The 17,727-nt window shown below is 42.4% G+C and overlaps 9 protein-coding genes across 9 annotated transcripts; 6 read left to right on the forward strand and 3 right to left on the reverse strand.

Moving 5' to 3' along the window:
- Positions 1–248: 248 nt before the first annotated feature.
- Positions 249–1,019, forward strand: PAS_chr1-4_0531 (Hypothetical protein; the record flags this gene model as incomplete). The annotated part of the gene is made up of 1 exon (XM_002490619.1): positions 249–1,019. One exon carries the CDS (start codon positions 249–251, stop codon positions 1,017–1,019), a length of 771 nt encoding a protein of 256 aa, XP_002490664.1.
- A 708-nt stretch (positions 1,020–1,727) lies between these two features.
- On the reverse strand, positions 1,728–3,068 carry PAS_chr1-4_0532 (Phosphatidylinositol transfer protein; the record flags this gene model as incomplete). Its single annotated transcript, XM_002490620.1, has 1 exon — positions 1,728–3,068. The coding sequence occupies one exon, from the start codon at positions 3,066–3,068 to the stop codon at positions 1,728–1,730; it is 1,341 nt and encodes a 446-aa protein (XP_002490665.1).
- An 897-nt stretch (positions 3,069–3,965) lies between these two features.
- PAS_chr1-4_0533 (Guanine nucleotide exchange factor (GEF or GDP-release factor) for Cdc42p) lies at positions 3,966–6,482 on the forward strand (the record flags this gene model as incomplete). The annotated part of the gene is made up of 1 exon (XM_002490621.1): positions 3,966–6,482. One exon carries the CDS (start codon positions 3,966–3,968, stop codon positions 6,480–6,482), a length of 2,517 nt encoding a protein of 838 aa, XP_002490666.1.
- A 51-nt stretch (positions 6,483–6,533) lies between these two features.
- PAS_chr1-4_0534 (Mitochondrial leucyl-tRNA synthetase) lies at positions 6,534–9,176 on the reverse strand (the record flags this gene model as incomplete). The annotated part of the gene is made up of 1 exon (XM_002490622.1): positions 6,534–9,176. One exon carries the CDS (start codon positions 9,174–9,176, stop codon positions 6,534–6,536), a length of 2,643 nt encoding a protein of 880 aa, XP_002490667.1.
- A 187-nt stretch (positions 9,177–9,363) lies between these two features.
- On the forward strand, positions 9,364–12,594 carry PAS_chr1-4_0535 (Structural maintenance of chromosomes protein; the record flags this gene model as incomplete). Its single annotated transcript, XM_002490623.1, has 1 exon — positions 9,364–12,594. The coding sequence occupies one exon, from the start codon at positions 9,364–9,366 to the stop codon at positions 12,592–12,594; it is 3,231 nt and encodes a 1,076-aa protein (XP_002490668.1).
- Positions 12,595–12,701: 107 nt separating this feature from the next.
- PAS_chr1-4_0687 (uncharacterized protein) lies at positions 12,702–14,768 on the forward strand (the record flags this gene model as incomplete). Its single annotated transcript, XM_002490624.1, has 1 exon — positions 12,702–14,768. The coding sequence occupies one exon, from the start codon at positions 12,702–12,704 to the stop codon at positions 14,766–14,768; it is 2,067 nt and encodes a 688-aa protein (XP_002490669.1).
- Positions 14,769–14,849: 81 nt separating this feature from the next.
- On the reverse strand, positions 14,850–15,113 carry PAS_chr1-4_0536 (BolA-like protein; the record flags this gene model as incomplete). Its single annotated transcript, XM_002490625.1, has 1 exon — positions 14,850–15,113. The coding sequence occupies one exon, from the start codon at positions 15,111–15,113 to the stop codon at positions 14,850–14,852; it is 264 nt and encodes an 87-aa protein (XP_002490670.1).
- A 135-nt stretch (positions 15,114–15,248) lies between these two features.
- Positions 15,249–16,088, forward strand: PAS_chr1-4_0537 (uncharacterized protein; the record flags this gene model as incomplete). Its single annotated transcript, XM_002490626.1, has 1 exon — positions 15,249–16,088. The coding sequence occupies one exon, from the start codon at positions 15,249–15,251 to the stop codon at positions 16,086–16,088; it is 840 nt and encodes a 279-aa protein (XP_002490671.1).
- Positions 16,089–16,221: 133 nt separating this feature from the next.
- On the forward strand, positions 16,222–17,407 carry PAS_chr1-4_0688 (mitochondrial 37S ribosomal protein MRPS35; the record flags this gene model as incomplete). Its single annotated transcript, XM_002490627.1, has 2 exons — positions 16,222–16,771; positions 16,980–17,407. The coding sequence occupies 2 exons, from the start codon at positions 16,222–16,224 to the stop codon at positions 17,405–17,407; spliced, it is 978 nt and encodes a 325-aa protein (XP_002490672.1).
- Positions 17,408–17,727: the final 320 nt, after the last annotated feature.

A 17,727-nucleotide genomic window follows, 5' to 3' on the forward strand; every position in this document is an offset into this window, starting at 1 on the left:
GTGGTAGGCAGTGAGTACGTCTCAATATTTCGTATGTGCAGAGAATGCCAGCAAGTTGTGCTTGCAGGGCTAATCGCAGTAGGCGTCATCTGCTTGGAAGGAGCGGGTATAGACTATGTAGACTACCTACTTAGCGGGGAGAACTCTTTCAGGACTTTTATGTCCTCTTCCTACCTGGCCCTGGCCAGTGCTTCCTAGCATTCAACTTAAACATAATCGTTTGTTATTTATTTATTTATTAGAACCCTATGGTGTCCATTGGCTTCCTTCTAAGATTGATCTCCTCCCAGGACACCTACCAATCGATCCAGTCCCAAATTGTAAGCAACCCCTCCAAATTTGACGATACTTTGGCCACATTCCAGTATGGATCTTTATTGGTAGCAGGGATACTCAAGAAGGTCCAACACTCCAAGGACTCGTCGGCTTATTCAGCCAAAGTCTACCAATCATTGAGAGCCATTTTCTACTATTTCCAAGACTATCGTATCGTTTCTAGGTGTTGGTCGTTGATCCCGTTGTTGGCCTCTCTTTTGAGACAGCTTAACAGCAAACCAAACATTTCGTACTCCAAACTTATGCCATTGGCTCAGACCCTATCGTTGGTAATATTTCAAGCGTTGGAGAATTATGCCGCAGTACTGAGTCACAATTTCCTGTCCCTTCCAAACTTTGACCTGAATGACCCAAAAGATCAACAGTACAACACCAAAGTGTATCGGTTATCTTACCGTTTCTGGGCCCTTTACGTCATTCTGGAGCTGGCTGACATTTCCAGGTCGATTTTGCGTCCAGGTTCAACTGCAACTCTCAGATCTTCACTTGATCTTGCCAAATTGAACCCAATTGCAATCAGACTTTACAACAACTTGGGATTCCTCCCACTGACCTTCCATTGGTCTACATCGGGCTTTTTACCGGAGACGCTCATTGGTCTCTTTGGATTTGTGGGCTCTGGAGCCCTAGCCTACCCTCACTGGGTTCGCTTATCTAAGCACTTAACGTCTACATTGAATTAACTGGGAACGGCAGCCGCTCAGTCTGTTCTTTCTCCTTTACTCCCCACAATTACGACAATACCCATGATTAGACTGCTATGCCTAGCATTAGACCTTGTTTGGATGGTGTTTGGGGGTATTTTCATCCCCATCCTCCTTCAGTTCTCTACAGACCCTTTGTTTTCCACAAACATATCTCTTTCTGGAGACGAGGCCAAACGATTTTTGACCTCTTTACCTTCTACTTACTACCCTTCCAATACAAGTTTGCAAGCCGACACGGACTACTACCAAATGTACTTACATGTCTACCCCGAGCTCTTGTATCTTGCCTTCCTAGACTCCCCTTGGGATGTTAGCTCTCTATCGACTTCCCTCTTATTCCCCAACTGTTGCGATATTTATACTCTCAACGCTGTGACTTCAATCTTTGCAGAGAATTCAAATACCACGCTAGACCTTCTTCCTTTCATAGTTAGGAGGACCGAAAACAGTCTCTTTTCCACACAAGTCATTGCTGGCCTGTCGTTATCCACCTCAATTTCCCTTATCGTTCTCAAAAGATTTTACAGGAAGATTCCAAAAATTTTCCTGACCATTGTCTACATCGCTCAGTACTGCCTCATATGGGCCCAACTAGCTGCTGTCGTCCGCTTCAAACTAGTACCGGTCACTTACCTTATCGCATATATTTCATTGTTGTCTCTACTATCCTTGGGCTCATTCTACCTATACGCTATCAACCTTCATATTTATCCAGCCTAGTCGGTCGTAAATACTTCGACTGCGGATATATGGGTCGATTTCTATGTAGTTTTGGGCTAGTTTCTTGCCCAGAGCTATTTTCTCCTGCAGGTATCGTCTACTTTCATCCTGAGTGGTAGACTCAACCCATTTAATTGTGGTTTCCAGGAACTTCTCCACGATTTGCTCTCTCTGTGCCAACATTTTCTGTTTGGTCGTCTCATCACCAATCACTCCATTATCTTTATCATTGGGCTCCAAGTATTCCCATTCATAATCATCTTCACCTCCAAGGGAAGCAGGGATATGTTTTGGTTCGATATATTCCGCCAGCTCCTTGAAATTTTTGGTAAAGTGGATTTTGGAAGCCACCACTGGGTCAAGCCAGTTCTTGATGATATTCCAAATACCACTGAACAACCACGGTGCCTTGTGCACAAACAGCACTCCTAGAGACTCAGGATAATGAGCTTCAAAACACTTGATCATGAATTTCACTGGTGCATAGTCCATATTCGACATGGAAAAATCGGTGAGGTCAAAAATGATTGAACAGGTGTCTACTGGGTCGTTCAGAAATAGACGAGCCCATTCGATTAAAAGTAATGTGAAATGCTGCATCTCCTCCTCGGTCTGATCAGAGGCATGGTGTAATTTAGGGCGTACATGGACCAATGGACGGCCTTTACGATCATAACCACGGATGTATGCCTTCCCCAGTTCCAATTGCAACATGAACCCAGTCATCCCTTTATTGTAGGGAACTAACTCACCGTCCTGAAGAAGTTTATCTACATGGCTCTCACAAACTCTCCACTGTAACGTGCCAGCCAGCATGAGCAACGACTTATCGACATCCCATTTTCTGGCTCTAATGAAACGTAGTAGCAGATTATCTGGAGTATCGTGTCTCAAAAAGTCCCAGAATTTCTCCTTCAGCTGTTTTGGGTCCTGGTCTCTGAAGCTTTCATGAATTTTCATCTCGGTTGACACGAGCACGTTTGGATCGTTTGCCGAAGCTAACGAGGAGGATCTCTTCAATTCGTTTTGATCAATGCTTCCTTTACGTTTTCCACCCAGCTTCAGACGGAACTTGCTCTTTTTCGACCTTCCACTGCTACTAGTTCCGGACGATCCTGGCGCTGTTTTGGAGCTACTGCCCGAATGTGTCGAGGACATCGTGAGAGACCTCTCCAACTTGTACTTGGAAGCTAAGGCAAAGTTGTACCCCCAAAAGTGCAGAAAGTATGCCCATGTTTCTTTCAGGATGTACTCCTCTTCAAAAGAGAGTGTTTCTACCCTACCTGAGGGGAATGCCTTAGTCATATTCAATGTCTGTAGTTACGAATGGCAACTTTTTCGAAAATGGAAAGTTCAATTCAAGCTTTCCTAGGCCATCGTCGTGTGCCGGTCAAAGTGCGTGTTGTTTATATTGGAGGACCAGCTATATAGAAATTGCCGAGGAGAGATAAGACCACTTGTGGGAAGCTTTCTCGGGAAAAGTTTGAAAGTTGAATGATAAGTCACCAGAACTCGACCCCACTTCTTTGGGGTTCTTCCGTGGTTGTTCAACTTCCCGTTCTAGGGGTTGGATTTCACTCTGCTATATAGCTGACAATGTAGCTGCGGCTTTCTCATTATAACTACAATTACTGAGCGACCTTGACTTTTGAATAGGGTGGAGAAAAACAACTTTTCCAACGGTAAATTTTTCCCTAGGTATGCTAGTATGAACAGGGCTATCAAATTATAAAATGATGAATCCTCAACCTTACATTTTTGGCTCATATACACTTTAACCCCTCAGTTGCTCTAGTAAGGCACTATGGCCGAGTGGTTAAGGCGAAAGACTCGAAATCTTTTGGGCTCTGCCCGCGCAAGTTCAAATCCTGCTGGTGTCGTTATTTTTTTTTTGACGTACTACCTATCAGCTCTATCAACTAACCACCTCCCCCCTTTTGCAGCATTGCCAGTAAACCCCTGTGGACTGACCTCCTCTATCGTCATTATCCAAACCCCAAACTCATCAACATTAACTATCCGTGTATATCAAACATCTCATCGCCTCCTGCCTCAGAAATATGAGTGTGACACTACCATCTTCACAGTTTACTTCCCCAGCGAATCTTAACGTGTATTGTAGTTTTTTTTAACACATCAATAAACCTACAGGTGAACTCTTGTTGTGTACCATAGCTAGCCCCGCTACCGACGACACAACTCATGTCACATCTACACATACCCCCACTAAGGTCGAATGCAAGCTCTTCATTGAGTATCCAGCAGCTGAGGACGCCTAGTGCTCCTATGGCAGCTGCTCCTCTGATCATGAACAAACAAGCAGACGCGGAGGAGTCGCTCTATTTCATAGCCCTGAAGCTGAAGAGCAGACTTGCAAAGATTTCCGGAATGCTCAAATATTTGAACCTGGCAGCTACGTCCACAGAATTGACTTCTGAAAGACAAACCATGATGCTGGCACAACAACTGTCTGAGAGTAAGCTGGGTATGTATTCTTCAAGTGGCGTTGGAAATCGCAACAGTAACGGCTTGGACTTTGTTGACAGCAGGCGGAGCTCGTCTACCAATAATGGAAGCATCTCCAGCACTAGGAATAGCAGTGGCTATCAATTATCAAAGACAACTACAAACACAACAACATTGGATTTCAGCTACGGATCATCCTCACTGCAAACTTTTGTAGCAGGAATCTTACCTGCCCAATCAAGCAGTGATCCGGTGACCACAATTTGGAAACTGTTTCAACAGGGAGCTCCATTATGTCTTTTATTTGATAGCATAAAACCGGGGATTGTCAAGGTAGTCCCAAGTGATGAATTGAAAATATGCAAGATGAGTATTTACGAATTTCTCTCTGCTTGCCAGACCCACTTAAGTTTGGATGGCGTGGAGCTTTTCACGGTGACTGACGTATTCACCAATGACACGAACAGTCTTTTAAAGATTATCAAGGTGGTGAATTTTCTCTTGGATAAGTATTCCAATATAGTTGCCGACCCAGTTGATGCCGAGTTGAAAGTGTCCGATGCCCGTTCCAAAGTGGTCAGAGAGTTAGTGGAAACAGAGAGAAAGTATGTCCTTGATCTTGAGATCTTGTTGAAGTACAAGACTGAGCTAGAGAGAAAAGAAGAGATTTCTCTGGAGGCTATACGAAACATGTTCCCTAGTTTAAACGAAGCTGTTGATTTTCAAAGGCGCTTTTTGGTGGGACTAGAATGTAACGCTGCCGTTCCAGACAGGTACCAGCGGATAGGTTCTGTGTACTTGCATGGCGCATTGAATGCGTTCAGATTATATGAAACATGGGCCGTGGGACAATATTCCTCGATCAGGTTCATTCAAAAAGAGATTGCCAGTTTGAGAAAGTCCTCCACATTAATTGACGCAAACTATGAGCTGCAGAGTTTCTTGATAAAACCTATTCAGCGATTATGCAAGTACCCTTTACTTTTGAAAGAATTAGTCAAATTAACTGATGAATCTTTCCCTAATTACAGAGAACTTTGTACAGCTTTGGAGTACTCAAAGATTGTGGCCCATGATATCAACGAGGCACAAAGACGTGCAGAAAATGCCGAACTGGTCAAGGACCTCATCACAAGGGTAAAAACATGGAGAGGCTACGATATATCTACCTTTGGAGATCTCTTATTTCACAGCAACCTTACTGTCATTGATTCAGACACAGAGAGAGACTTTAAGGTATACCTATTTCAAACTATATTATTATTTTTTAAAGAAGAAATGCCCCCATTACAGACAAAGAAATCGATGCTATCTACGAGGAAAAAATCATCCGCTTCCCTAGCAAGTTCCTCACACCAGTCTTTACCTAATGGATCCCAATCATCTTTGGGTGGAGTGCCGCCCAGCGAGCTTATTTTGAAAGGTAGAGTATTTGTCGCATATATCACAAACATTTCAACAACTAGCAGCACACAACAAGGTCATTGTATGGCTGTAACGTGGTCAGGGAACAAAGATTCTGGAACTTTTGTGATGAAGTTTCGCTCCGATGAAACTAGGAGCCAATGGGAACAAACCCTTCGAAAACTCTCTTTGAGAAATGACGAACCAAATTATGCTAACAAACGATTATCAAGTCAAGACATATTCAAATTGAATCTTGGCAGACAAAGATCAGAATCCACAATGTCCAATGGCTCAGCTCACAAGATGGGGAGCGTTAGCGGGTTTACACCTTCATCATTGAACTCGATGTCTTCAAATTCTTACTTTGTTCCACCATCAAACCTTCATAGTCTTTACCAAGATGATATGGTAAAGAGGTCTGTATCATCGCCCAATTCTGTTGTCAGTACTGCAACTACTTTGAGTAGGAATCACTCAGTTTCTTCAATGTTCCCGGATATTAATACTTACAACAGTTCGTCAACTACGAACTCTAAACATAAAAACGAACGAGAAACAGAGGTTCGCATCAAATTCATCTACGATAATGAGCCTACACATCTTTCCGTCCCTTCCAGTATCTCATTTCATGAACTTAAACTGGAGCTAATTAAAAATCTTAGGCAAAATGTTGGATACGAGCTGCCAGAATATGAATCTTTTAGGTTTAAATTCAAAGACGAAGATGATGACTATGTGCGTTTTCAAAGTTCTGATGATTGGGTGATAGCCAAGGAAATGCTAGAGGAAATAAGCGATGAAGAGCAGAGAATACTGGAAATTGTCTGCCAGAGCGCCAAGATATGAGTAAACTATGAATTTCTAAATGTATGTACAAGATATAGTACTCAAAGATATCTATTTGCCGAGCACGAAGCTCATCATTTTTGGTTTTATGATAACTCTTTTGACTTCCTTGGACCCGATGTGTTTTTGCCCATTTTCAGTCCCTAGGATAATATCTAATACCGCATTGGGGTCCTTTTCCACTAGAGATTTGTCACCACTGAACACAAATCTGACTTTTCCATTAATCATAACACTAAAGTTCATCTGAGTATTCTCTATGCGAGGTTCCATATCGGGCCAATCTGCCTTCAAAATGGATTGCCATGGTATGCTTTGCTTGGCAAGAAGAATCTCGTTGGCTTCCTCACTTGTCACCGGGGTCACTGGTGCCATTATCGTTAAAAGTTTCTCCAATGAGGACTTTAATAATGAGATGCTGACCTGTGGATCATTGACATTATCGGCAATGTTGTTTGTAAGCTTCATATAATCGGATATCACAGTATTTAGAGATAAAGTATAACCGAACGAATCCGTGACAGAGCCAATATAATCTTGAACGTCGTTGAATAACTGAGTCTCTTTCTCGTTGAAATCCTTGATTGGCTTGGTTTCTTCAGGCTCTTTCGTCAATCTTTCCCCAATAGTTTCTGCTAGAGAGATGACCTTCTTGAGCCATCTTTGCACACCAACAATCTTACCTTCATCCCAGTTCAGAATATCCGTGATTGGGGCTTGAAATAGAATATGCGCTCTCGTGGCATCTGCTCCATACTTCTGGATACATTCTGCAGGATCTGCTCCGTTATGCTTTGATTTGGACATTTTCTCATAGGTTACTTCGGGTTCAACACTTGTCCCTTTGATAAATACTTTGGAGCCAGAGATTTCTAACTCATGCTTTTGAAGGAATCTTCCGGTTTTAGGCTCAATGAACGTTTTCCCATGAACCATTCCTTGAGTTATAAGACGCTTAATTGGTTCTCCGTTGGTGTTTTCACCACCCCAAGCTTTGATGTCGTGAAGAAACTTGGAAATAAATCTGGAATATAAAAGATGCAAAATGGCATGCTCCACCCCACCAATGTATTTGTCGACCGGCATGAGTCTATCAGCAAGTTCTTTGGAAAATATTTCCTTCTCGTTCTTTGGATCGGTGTATCTCAAGAAGTACCACGAGGAATCCATGAAGGTGTCCATCGTATCAGTATCTCGTTTGGCATCAGACCCACATTTTGGACATTTGCAGTTTACAAATTCTTCAAGCTGATTCAATGGCGAACCACCTTTGCCAACTAAACCCTCCACTTGTGGCAGCAAAACAGGCAAATCTTCATCAGGAACAGGGACAACCCCACAAGAATTACAATGAATGATTGGAATTGGAGCTCCCCAATATCTTTGTCGACTAATCAACCAATCTCTTATTCTGTACTGTTTAGTTTTGAAACCTAAACCTTTAGCCTCTAGGTCTTTGACGACGGCCTCTTGAGCTTCAGGAACTGTCAACCCTGCATACTTCCCAGCATTCTCATTAAGTATGCCCTGTTTGGGTCTATATGGAAGCTCAACTTCAAGAGAACTATTTTTAGGTACCACTGTTGGCTTGAATTCAGCCGAATCTCCAAATTTGTCCACCCAAAAGTCGTAGTCTCTAGCATCATGGGAAGGACAACCCATAACACAACCAGAGCCGTAGGACCCAATCACGTAAGGGGCAGCATACACGGGGATAGCATCACCATCGGGGTCCACTGGGTTTTCGGCAAACAGCCCCAACATGTAACCATCTTTGGAGTCAGGTTCAGTAGTCACATTTGATTTACTATCTGAATGTTTGCTGACAAAATCCCGAAGGGAAATATCCACGAATGATAGCTCTTTAATGATAGGGTGGTCCAATGCCAAAGCCAAGAATTGAACACTATGCAGGGTATCTGGTCTAGTCGTGAAACATGTTAAAACATCCGAGTCAACGGTAACTAGCCTACTGCCAATCAGTTTAAAATCAATGTTTGCACCCTCACTTTCCCCAATCCAGTTCCTCTGCATAGTTTTAACACTGTGTGGCCATTCATCCAAAGTATCCAAGTCCTTATTCAAAGCGGAGGCATACTTGGTTATGCCCAAGAACCACTGCTCAAGTAGTTTCTTTTCGACAAGAGCACCAGATCTCCAAGATCTGCCCTCATCATCAACTTGTTCGTTGGCCAGCACTGTCATATCGATGGGATCCCAGTTGATTTCGGCCTTCTTCCTATAAGCCAAACCATGCTCGTGTAGTAGGAGAAATATCTTCTGAGTCCACTTGTAGTAAGAGGGATCACAAGTTGTGACACATCTCTCCCAATCAAAATCGGCTAAGAACATCTCCATCTGAGCTTTCATTTTTGAAATGTTAGAGGTGGTCCAGACTGCAGGATTGACCTTTCTTTCTACGGCAGCGTTTTCGGCGGGTAAACCAAACGCATCCCAGCCCATAGGATGTATCACGTCGTAGCCTTTCATTCTGTTGAATCTTGTCACCACATCAGAGATCGTATAAACCTTTAGATGTCCCAAGTGAAGCATTCCAGAAGGGTAAGGAAACATGGTCAGGTTGTAGACTTTACTCTTAGTTGACGGGACAGCTTTTCTGGGATTCAGGCCTCCTTTGGCCAATGTCTTCCATCTAGGAATCCACTTGGCATCGAGCATGCGTTTCCCATTCATGAAGAAGGGCCTAATGGGAGTGTAGGACTAGAAAAGGATGATGAGTGGAGCGGGTGAAAAGAATAATTTATTAGGAGCGGAGTCGCGAGACGCATTTTGAAATATCCCGGATCGAACCCGTTCCCGTGTCTATTTACATTCTGTCATCACAACGTCTCCGTGCTTCAAAGTGCCAGAAAAAGAACGGATGAAGCGAGTGGCAAACGTCTCAACCCAGGAGGAGCCGTTTAACGTGCTTGATGAGTTCACTCAGAACCGTTCTGGACCGAAAAAGAAGCGTAAGATGCTCTTGTTTTCAGATCTGAATTCCTCTAAGGTTGGATCGGTTTCTGCAGGGACCATCACTAAGGTCACCATGATCAACTTTATGGCGTACGATAATTTTGAAGTACTGCTGGGCCCGCAGATCAGTTTTATCACAGGAAATAATGGCCAAGGGAAGAGCACCATCTTATCTGCCCTTACTGTTGGGTTAGGAGCTAGAGCAGGTGAAACTGATAGAGGGTCCAATTTCAAAAGTTTCATTAAGGACGACAGGAACAAAGCCACAATAATAATAGAAATATGCAACGAGGGAGCGTCAGCGTACAAACCTGAGGTTTTTGGAGACTTGATCATTGTTGAAAGGGTCATCATTAGAGATGGCGCACAGAAATATATTGTTAAGAATGCGAAGGGCAAAGACGTTTCGTCGAAGAAAAAAGACCTAGTGGCAATGCTGAAGTATTTTGGAATTCATATAACGAATCCAATGGCTATTATAAACCAATCAGCAGCCAAGGAGTTCCTCAGAAGTACGTCTCCAAGCCAGTTGTTTAAATACTTTATGCAATCCACCCAATTACACGATTCAATGGCGGAACATATGGAGTCTGAGTTGGAAATAAAAAAGCTGTCTCAGCAGTTAGTCCAGTTGAAAGAAGATCTAGAAGAGCTCAAGCTAAAGGAACAGGATGCTCAAAGTTTATACTCTAAGTACCAAGACTCGGAGAAAATTCAACAGAATTTGCAGCTACTGATTATAAAGAGGGCATGGTGTATCGTTCAAACTAGGGAAAATGCCATCAAATCACACACAGAAAGAATCGAACGTAATACAGCTGCGAAAGACCAAGCAGCACAAAAGATTGAAGAGAATAACGATAAAACCCTCAAACTGGACGAGATGAAAGATACCTTCAATAAGAAAGCACTTGAAATAAAGAAGGATCTGGATAAACTGGACGTCAGCATTCAGAAGCACAAATCGGCATTGCCGGAATACTCGAAGAAAGTTTCTGAACTGAAAGCGGATATAAAATCCACAAATCAAGAGAAACGTCAGTATGAGGAGAAGTGTGTTTCAATTAAGGAAAGTATAGACGAGGAAACACAACAACAAGCACTTCGTAATGGAAGATCATTTGAAGACTGGAGTAGAAGGAAAACTGATAAAGAGCAGCAAGTGGCTGCTTTGGGTAAGCAGCTAACTACTACTGAACAGGAGTATAAGAATTTGAAAGATTCAAAAGAATCTTCTTTTTACGATTATCAAGACAAGTCTAGTTCGTTAAGGTCCGAACTAAGACAACTGGAGCAAATGAGAATAAGTATGAGCCAATCTTCCGCTAATGTTCACGATCTCTACCACGGAAATTTGAAAGCCCTGTTGGCAAGTATCGAAAAGGATACAAGATTCCACAATAAACCTATTGGACCTCTGGGGTTTTACATCACTTTGAAACCCGAGTACAAACAATGGGCTGTATTGCTGGAAACAATGTTGGATCAGAGTTTGAACTCTTTTATCGTTCAAGATTATCACGATCAGCAGTTATTATCCAGTATGCTCCGTAAGTATCGTATCACCAATATGAACGTTTTAAAAAGGAAACATGAAAAATTTGAGTATGGACATCACAAGCCAATAGGAAATTTTGAAACCGTTCAAAATTTTTTGGAGATTAGTTCTGAAGCTGTGGAGTATATCCTTGTGGATATGAACAGAATTCATCAGACTCTGTTGATAGAATCACCCCAGGATGCTCTGGATGCTATAAGTTCTAGACCAGCCCATGTTACTAGGATCTGGTCATTGTATAATAGAAAATCGGGCTCTGCATGCGAGCTTAGAAATGGGACTTTGGCTACGGATCCAATAAGATACAAGTTCAACTCGGGTAGAATTTCAAACGGTGGACCTGATACTCAAGACGGGCTCAAGCAGGTAGCAAGCGATATAGCTAATGTGGAAGCAAGAATCCACAGATTAAACTCTGAGTATAAAGAGCAAAACGCTACCATCCAACGTCAGCTGAAAGAACTGGAAACAAACTCGTCAAAGCTGAAATTGAAAATACAGTCATTGAATGCTGAAATTGAGGATATTACTGACAACTTGAACGATGATTCTTCTACGGGAAAAGTGGAGGCATTGCAGCAAGAATTAAAACACTATGAAACTCAGGTAAACATCAAGCTGGCTGAATTGGCCGATTTTCAAAGCAGTCTAGAAGAAGCCGAAAGAAACTTAAAAGAAAAGAAATCGATTTACAACGATGCCTTACAGCAGAAAAATGAAAAGACCAAGCAGCTAAGCGATGTGGAGAACCATTTAGTAGAGATGGAAACGCAACAAGATCTGTGTCGAAAGAATAACGTTCAGCAAAAGGAGTATATTGCCAAACGTGAGAGAAAGATCGAGGACATACGAACTAAGATTGAAGAGTACGAAATTAAACTAAGATCGGAGATGGAAACTGCTGTTTCCTTTAACGTACCCAGGGAAGAAGTTACACTAGAAGCTGATGAGACCGTAGAAACAATTGAAAGTGAGCTTGAAGCAAATGAAGAAGAACTGGTACGAATCCAGAATATTCATGGAAAGACATATGAAGAAGTTCTAAGTAACCTGAAAGAGGCACAAGAAGAATACTCAAACGCTTTGAGCAATATAGAAAAGATTGTAAACCTCAGGGACTCACTTGTGTCTGGTTTAGCCGAGCGGGTTGAGCATTTATCTCAGATCAAAGAGACCATAGCACAGGATGTGAACGTGTCTTTCAAGCAAGCTATGCGTATCAAATCCCACTACGGAAAAGTCAAGATTGATTTCAATAAACAAGAGTTGCACTTGAGTTTTTCAAAGACACTCGACGGGGAACCTAAATCTGTCAGTACAGCTTCAGGAGGGGAAAAGGGATTTGCCCAGATTGCATTTCTGTTGGCAATTTGGAAGCACATGGACTGTAAGATTCGTGCCATGGATGAATTTGAAGTGTTTATGGACGATGTTTCCAAGAACTTGACCATTAAAATGATTCTTGACCGCATATCAAACGAATATCACAGACAAACAGTATTTATATCGCCTCTGAAGGTAGATGACGTGCCAGAACTGGAGGATGCCAGCGTCCGTATTCTTAGAGTTGGAAAGTAACCACTGTGCTTAGATAAGCATGTATGTATATTTATGTATATCAAAACTTCTTCAGAACGCGCCTAGGGAGATCTAGAGCCAACTTAGACCTGGTGATATTGACTGGAATGGGCCCGGATAGCGAGAAGACCAGCAAGTATTTGGAAGTCAGATCTCGACTGATAGACAAATTGGTTGAATTCAATCAAGAAGCTTTGAAGGAGGAGATAGACAAACCCAGAATTGCCATTTTAAAGAAGAAAGTCAACGAGCTCTTGAAAGGTGGTGTTGTGATAGAAAAGTATGGGCTGGACTCTTATCAAACTCAAAAAGTGCTTGAAATCGTACTGAACGTCTTCAATGGACGTGTTTTTGACAAGAACACGAAATTGAAGCTTATAAACCAATGGTTGTTCACGTATGAAACGATAGAAGAGAGTAGCATCATCCAGATTTTCTCGTGTTTAGGCGTAAAGTCATATTTTGTTCAAGAGGAAAAACTTCACATTGACATTCAGGCAGCACTGTTGAATTGGGCTCTTCTGAATCATTTTCAATGGGAAACCTACGATCAAACAGTCAAGCTGATGAATCTATTGATACACTACTTGGCATACAAATTTGTCAGAAGAAGCCTAGTATTGATCATTCTTTTGAGCAAAAACAAAGTGTTTGGGGCCCAAGTGAGTTTTTCAAGCTTGAAATTGTGTCTAACTCTTCTGGACAAAGATCCAGATGACCTTAGCTTGCAATTGTTGATAATGATGAGTAGTGACTTTTCCGTTTCTATCACACGAGACCAAATGAAAACTATAATTTCTACAGACTCAAAGACCATTAAACATTGGGAATCTGTTATTAACGTTCGAAAGTTGTATCAGAGTGGATCCAATAAGAAAGTTGCTCAGAGTTTGAAACAAAATCTCACATTTCTCCAGTCAATTTGGAACTTAACCAAGGAAGAAGCCGTTCCTGCAGATCAATTGACACATTCTATAGGGATTTTGAAAAGCCAAAGCGCACATCATGGTTACAGCGCAGAAACAGCTCCAGATGTAATTGAGCTTTTGTTTGCGTTGAATGTGAGTTCTCCTGATCTACAAGTATCACCCATCATATACTCATTCTTCAAGGAACATAATGTTGAGGAAGATTCTTCAGAGACTGAAGAGTTGAAGTTTCTTGTATCAAAGTTAATGAAAGTCCCTGATGATTTACTTCAAAAACTGAGTGTTTGGCTGGAATATGCCTTGATCTCCAACAATGGACAATTGGATCCACAATCCAAAATGATACTGACAGAGTTGTTCCCCAAATTATTAATAATTCTGCGATACGATCAAAGATTTTATCTACCTGTTGTCAAAAAAGTTTTATTTGGCCAGCTAGGGCTTTCTGTTGTTGGTGTAGTACCTGTCTGGAAGTGGTTTCCATACATGGAAGCAGTATCAGCCAAGGAGTTCAAAGATGAGTTTCTGGAAAAGCATTCGCCTGATTATCAATGGCTCCAGCCGTTAGCTTATTCTTCTTGGAATGATGAAACCATCTCCGCAATGGTAATAGAAAAAATGCTAGACATCATATTTCAGTACAACGAACACACCGCGGAGAGATACTTCCGTCTCTTCAAACTCTCCCAATTCATTCTCCAAGCGCAAGGGTCCCGAAACATTGTTATTCCCCCGGTATTGATGTACGAGCTGCTATTTTCAACCAATAGCCTACTCGTGGACCAGTGTTGTCATCTCGTTGTGCGGGCCAAAAACTACTACAATACACATGAATTAGATCCATTTAAACAACTAAACAATGCATACGTAATGGACATTTGCAATCTTCTTTGGAGACACAGAGGGTTCTCTATTGACCAAACGGCGAGAGGGGCTTTCCTTCCGCCTGAATTCAAACAGAAGCTATCGACCATACAATTTTACCAGCAAGAGCTAGAACAGGAATTCAACCTGTTCTTCCATCCGAGTCTTCTAGGAATAGTCACAAGGCTGGTAAAAGCCAGCAGTGACTCAAAATACACAGGAATAGTAAGGAAACAACAATATGAAGAGCAAGGACTTGAGGGCTTCGACGCTTTCAGAATCGAGCTATTGAACGGTTTAGATTTGGCAGGCTTTGAAGGGATTTCAAATTTATTATTTACTTCGTTGAAGAGCTTATTGGGCCATCGAATGAAGAGTTGAAGATTTGTTAATGCATCAGGGGAGAGGAAATGAGGTCGCTGTAATTCTTTTTGATGATGAAACGGAGATGGGCCTTTCCTATCATTGATAATCGTTTTTCTGTTTCTCCCACTCTTCTACTGTGAATCCCTTCTGCGTAAAGGCATGGATGGCAGCAATTTCTTGCTCCAACGCCTTGTTGACGATCCGATGTCTCATGAGCTTGTTCTTTCCTTTGAAGACATCACTCACAATAATCACGGCAAAAGCTTGACCACAGCCTCCGGACATGTCTTGGACTTGAACCAGCGCAGCTTCCAGCCTGTCCTTTATTATTTGCTCCAAATACCCGACTGTCAACGACATAGTCAATGGTTATGATTTGTGTTGTCTAATTAAGGGGGAAAAAATTAAAGTTTTTATTTTTCCTGAAAATTTTGTTTTGATGGTTCTCTGCCTCTTTTTTCGTCTTTCTTACAAATTCACCCATTCTCATTTGACATGAGCAAACGTCAGAAAGTTCAACTCGCTGTGAGTGCGTTAAAACGATTGTACCCCTTAGAGCTTGCTGACTCATCCTGGGACAACACTGGATTACTGGTGGACTCCTCAGGGGTTAATTCCAGTTCTACGCCTCTTTCTATACTGTTGACGATCGATCTTACCAGCAAAGTTGCTCAAGAGGCAATCAAGAGCAAGACCGACTTGATTGTTGCCTATCATCCGTTCATATTCAGACCACTCAAGAGTATCACTCCGAGCGGAGGATCTCAACAGGATTCCTTGATCCAATTGATTGCTAATGGAGTTTCAGTGTATTCCCCACACACTGCAGTGGATGCTGTTCAGGGGGGAGTCAACGACTGGCTTTGTGAGGCTTTGGAATCCAACCCCACTCGATCAGTCATTGAGCCATCAAAGGTAACAGAGGGCGCTGGTATGGGGAGAGTGGTTACGCTAAGTCAGCCTACCGATATTGTGGATTTGGTGAAGCGTATCAAGGAGCATCTGGAGTTGCCATACATCCAGCTGGCGACTCCTCCGGTTCTTAATTCGAACTTGCCCCCGAGAGTTGAGACAGTGGCAATCTGTGCCGGCTCTGGCTCGTCAGTGTTCAGCGGAGTCAAGGCTGACCTGTATTTTACCGGGGAAATGTCACATCATGAAACGTTAGCTTTAGTGGAAAGTGGGTCATATGTGATTACATGCAACCACTCAAACACAGAGAGAGGATACTTGAAGGAGATGAAGGCAAAACTAGAAGAGGAACTGCTAAAGCAAGGATTAAAGTACAATGTAGATATCAGTAGAGAGGACAGGGATCCCTTAGTAGTTGTATAGGGGGTGTTTAATCGAATAAATTGGGTGGAGGAGGTAGGAGCCGTCACATGATACGTCACATGACCAACATCTCGACTAGTCCTGATCGCCCATAAGTGAAAACTTTACACTTCCCTCTCCCGTATCAACGCCAATGAACAAGTCCCCCAAGGTGTTGTCTGGTATCAACCTGACCCAGGTTCGTTACAGACGTACCATTGCATACCCCTCTTACCGCACAAATGTGTTTGGACGTAAGCACACCAAGCTTCACAAATCTAACCTGAAGCTGGCAATGGACCAGTTCTTGGGCCCAAAGAACTACAAAGGCGAGTACTACTTGAACAAGTACTATTATGTGCCACAAAATCATCAACCAAACTATGTCAAGCCCGATTTGGAACGCGGACAATCCGTAAAAGTTACCGCTGACTCCAATGATGACAAGGAAGCAAAGGACTCTTCCAACTTCCAATACAAGCTCAAAGTGAGCCGCCAGAGGTCATTACAACCATTCCCATTCAACCCCTTTTGCAAGACCAATTTTCAAATTTCTAAAGATTTGAAGCAGAAGATTGCTCGGGACATCCTGGAGGTGGGCCTGAGTACACAGGAAGTTGCTTCCAAATACAAGCTGAAAATTCCAAGGATAGAGGCTATCGTCAAGTTGTATAGCATAGAACAAGAATGGAAGCAAAACGTAAGTATTATCAGGTGGTGAGTTGCCAAGTTTTCTTTTGTGCTGGATTTAAATGATGAGATTATTTAAAAAATTCGATTAGTCTTGAAGACACAACAATGGTTAGAAATTAAAATCCACTGACATATTGAATCCCAGCAACGGGGGAACTCTGGCATCTCTTTAGTGTGAAAACTCACAATTACTAACTTTCTAGAATAAAATTGACAAAGATTTGGCCAAGATGAGCGAGACAATGTACAAGATGTTCCCACTGTTTGAACCTCATTTGAATGGAGAGAATCTTACAGAGATTCCTATTCCAACGAAAACCAAGAACTCCAGATTTCTTACCATTGCTGAGAGTGAACCATTTGGACCAGTTGAGGCAGCCAAAGTGTTTGGATTAGAACCTGCTGCCGAAACCTTAGCCAAACTATCTGAGCAGGGAGAGCATGCTGCTCACCATATGCAGGCCAAATCCACCAGTAAGAAGAACGGGTTTTTGGCCCCGGTTTTGCAAGGAGAGAAGTCTCTTTTCAAGTTTGTGGAGGCCAAGGCTGGCACGGTCGGATACAGATACGGAACATGTCTCAGAGATAATAAGAAGGATCGTAAGATCGGATACGATGCAAGCGGAAAGATGGTGTATCTCTTGTAGGTGTATTGTACATAGATGAGAATTATAATTAACGATTCTCCGTTTAAGTGGAAGCATCCTCTGCTAGGCGACTACTGCCCTATGATCTTACGATTTTTCATGGAGGGGAGAACAGGCAGGGCATCATCTCCTTTCGCGTCTACTATTTGCACTCCGGTCCATGGATCATCACCGTTTTTCGGCACACATAAGTCTTCGCGGTGTATTTCCATGTGAAATTCACCTAAATGTGGAGTAAGAGTGCATCACATGCATTGCCTCCAGTGTCTTATATAAGTACCATGAGCTGAGTCCACCTTTTTTAACCAGTCTAACAACTG

This window comes from Komagataella phaffii, chromosome 1 (genome assembly GCF_000027005.1).
Source record: "Komagataella phaffii GS115 chromosome 1, complete sequence".
NCBI classification, from domain to species: domain Eukaryota; kingdom Fungi; phylum Ascomycota; class Pichiomycetes; order Pichiales; family Pichiaceae; genus Komagataella; species Komagataella phaffii.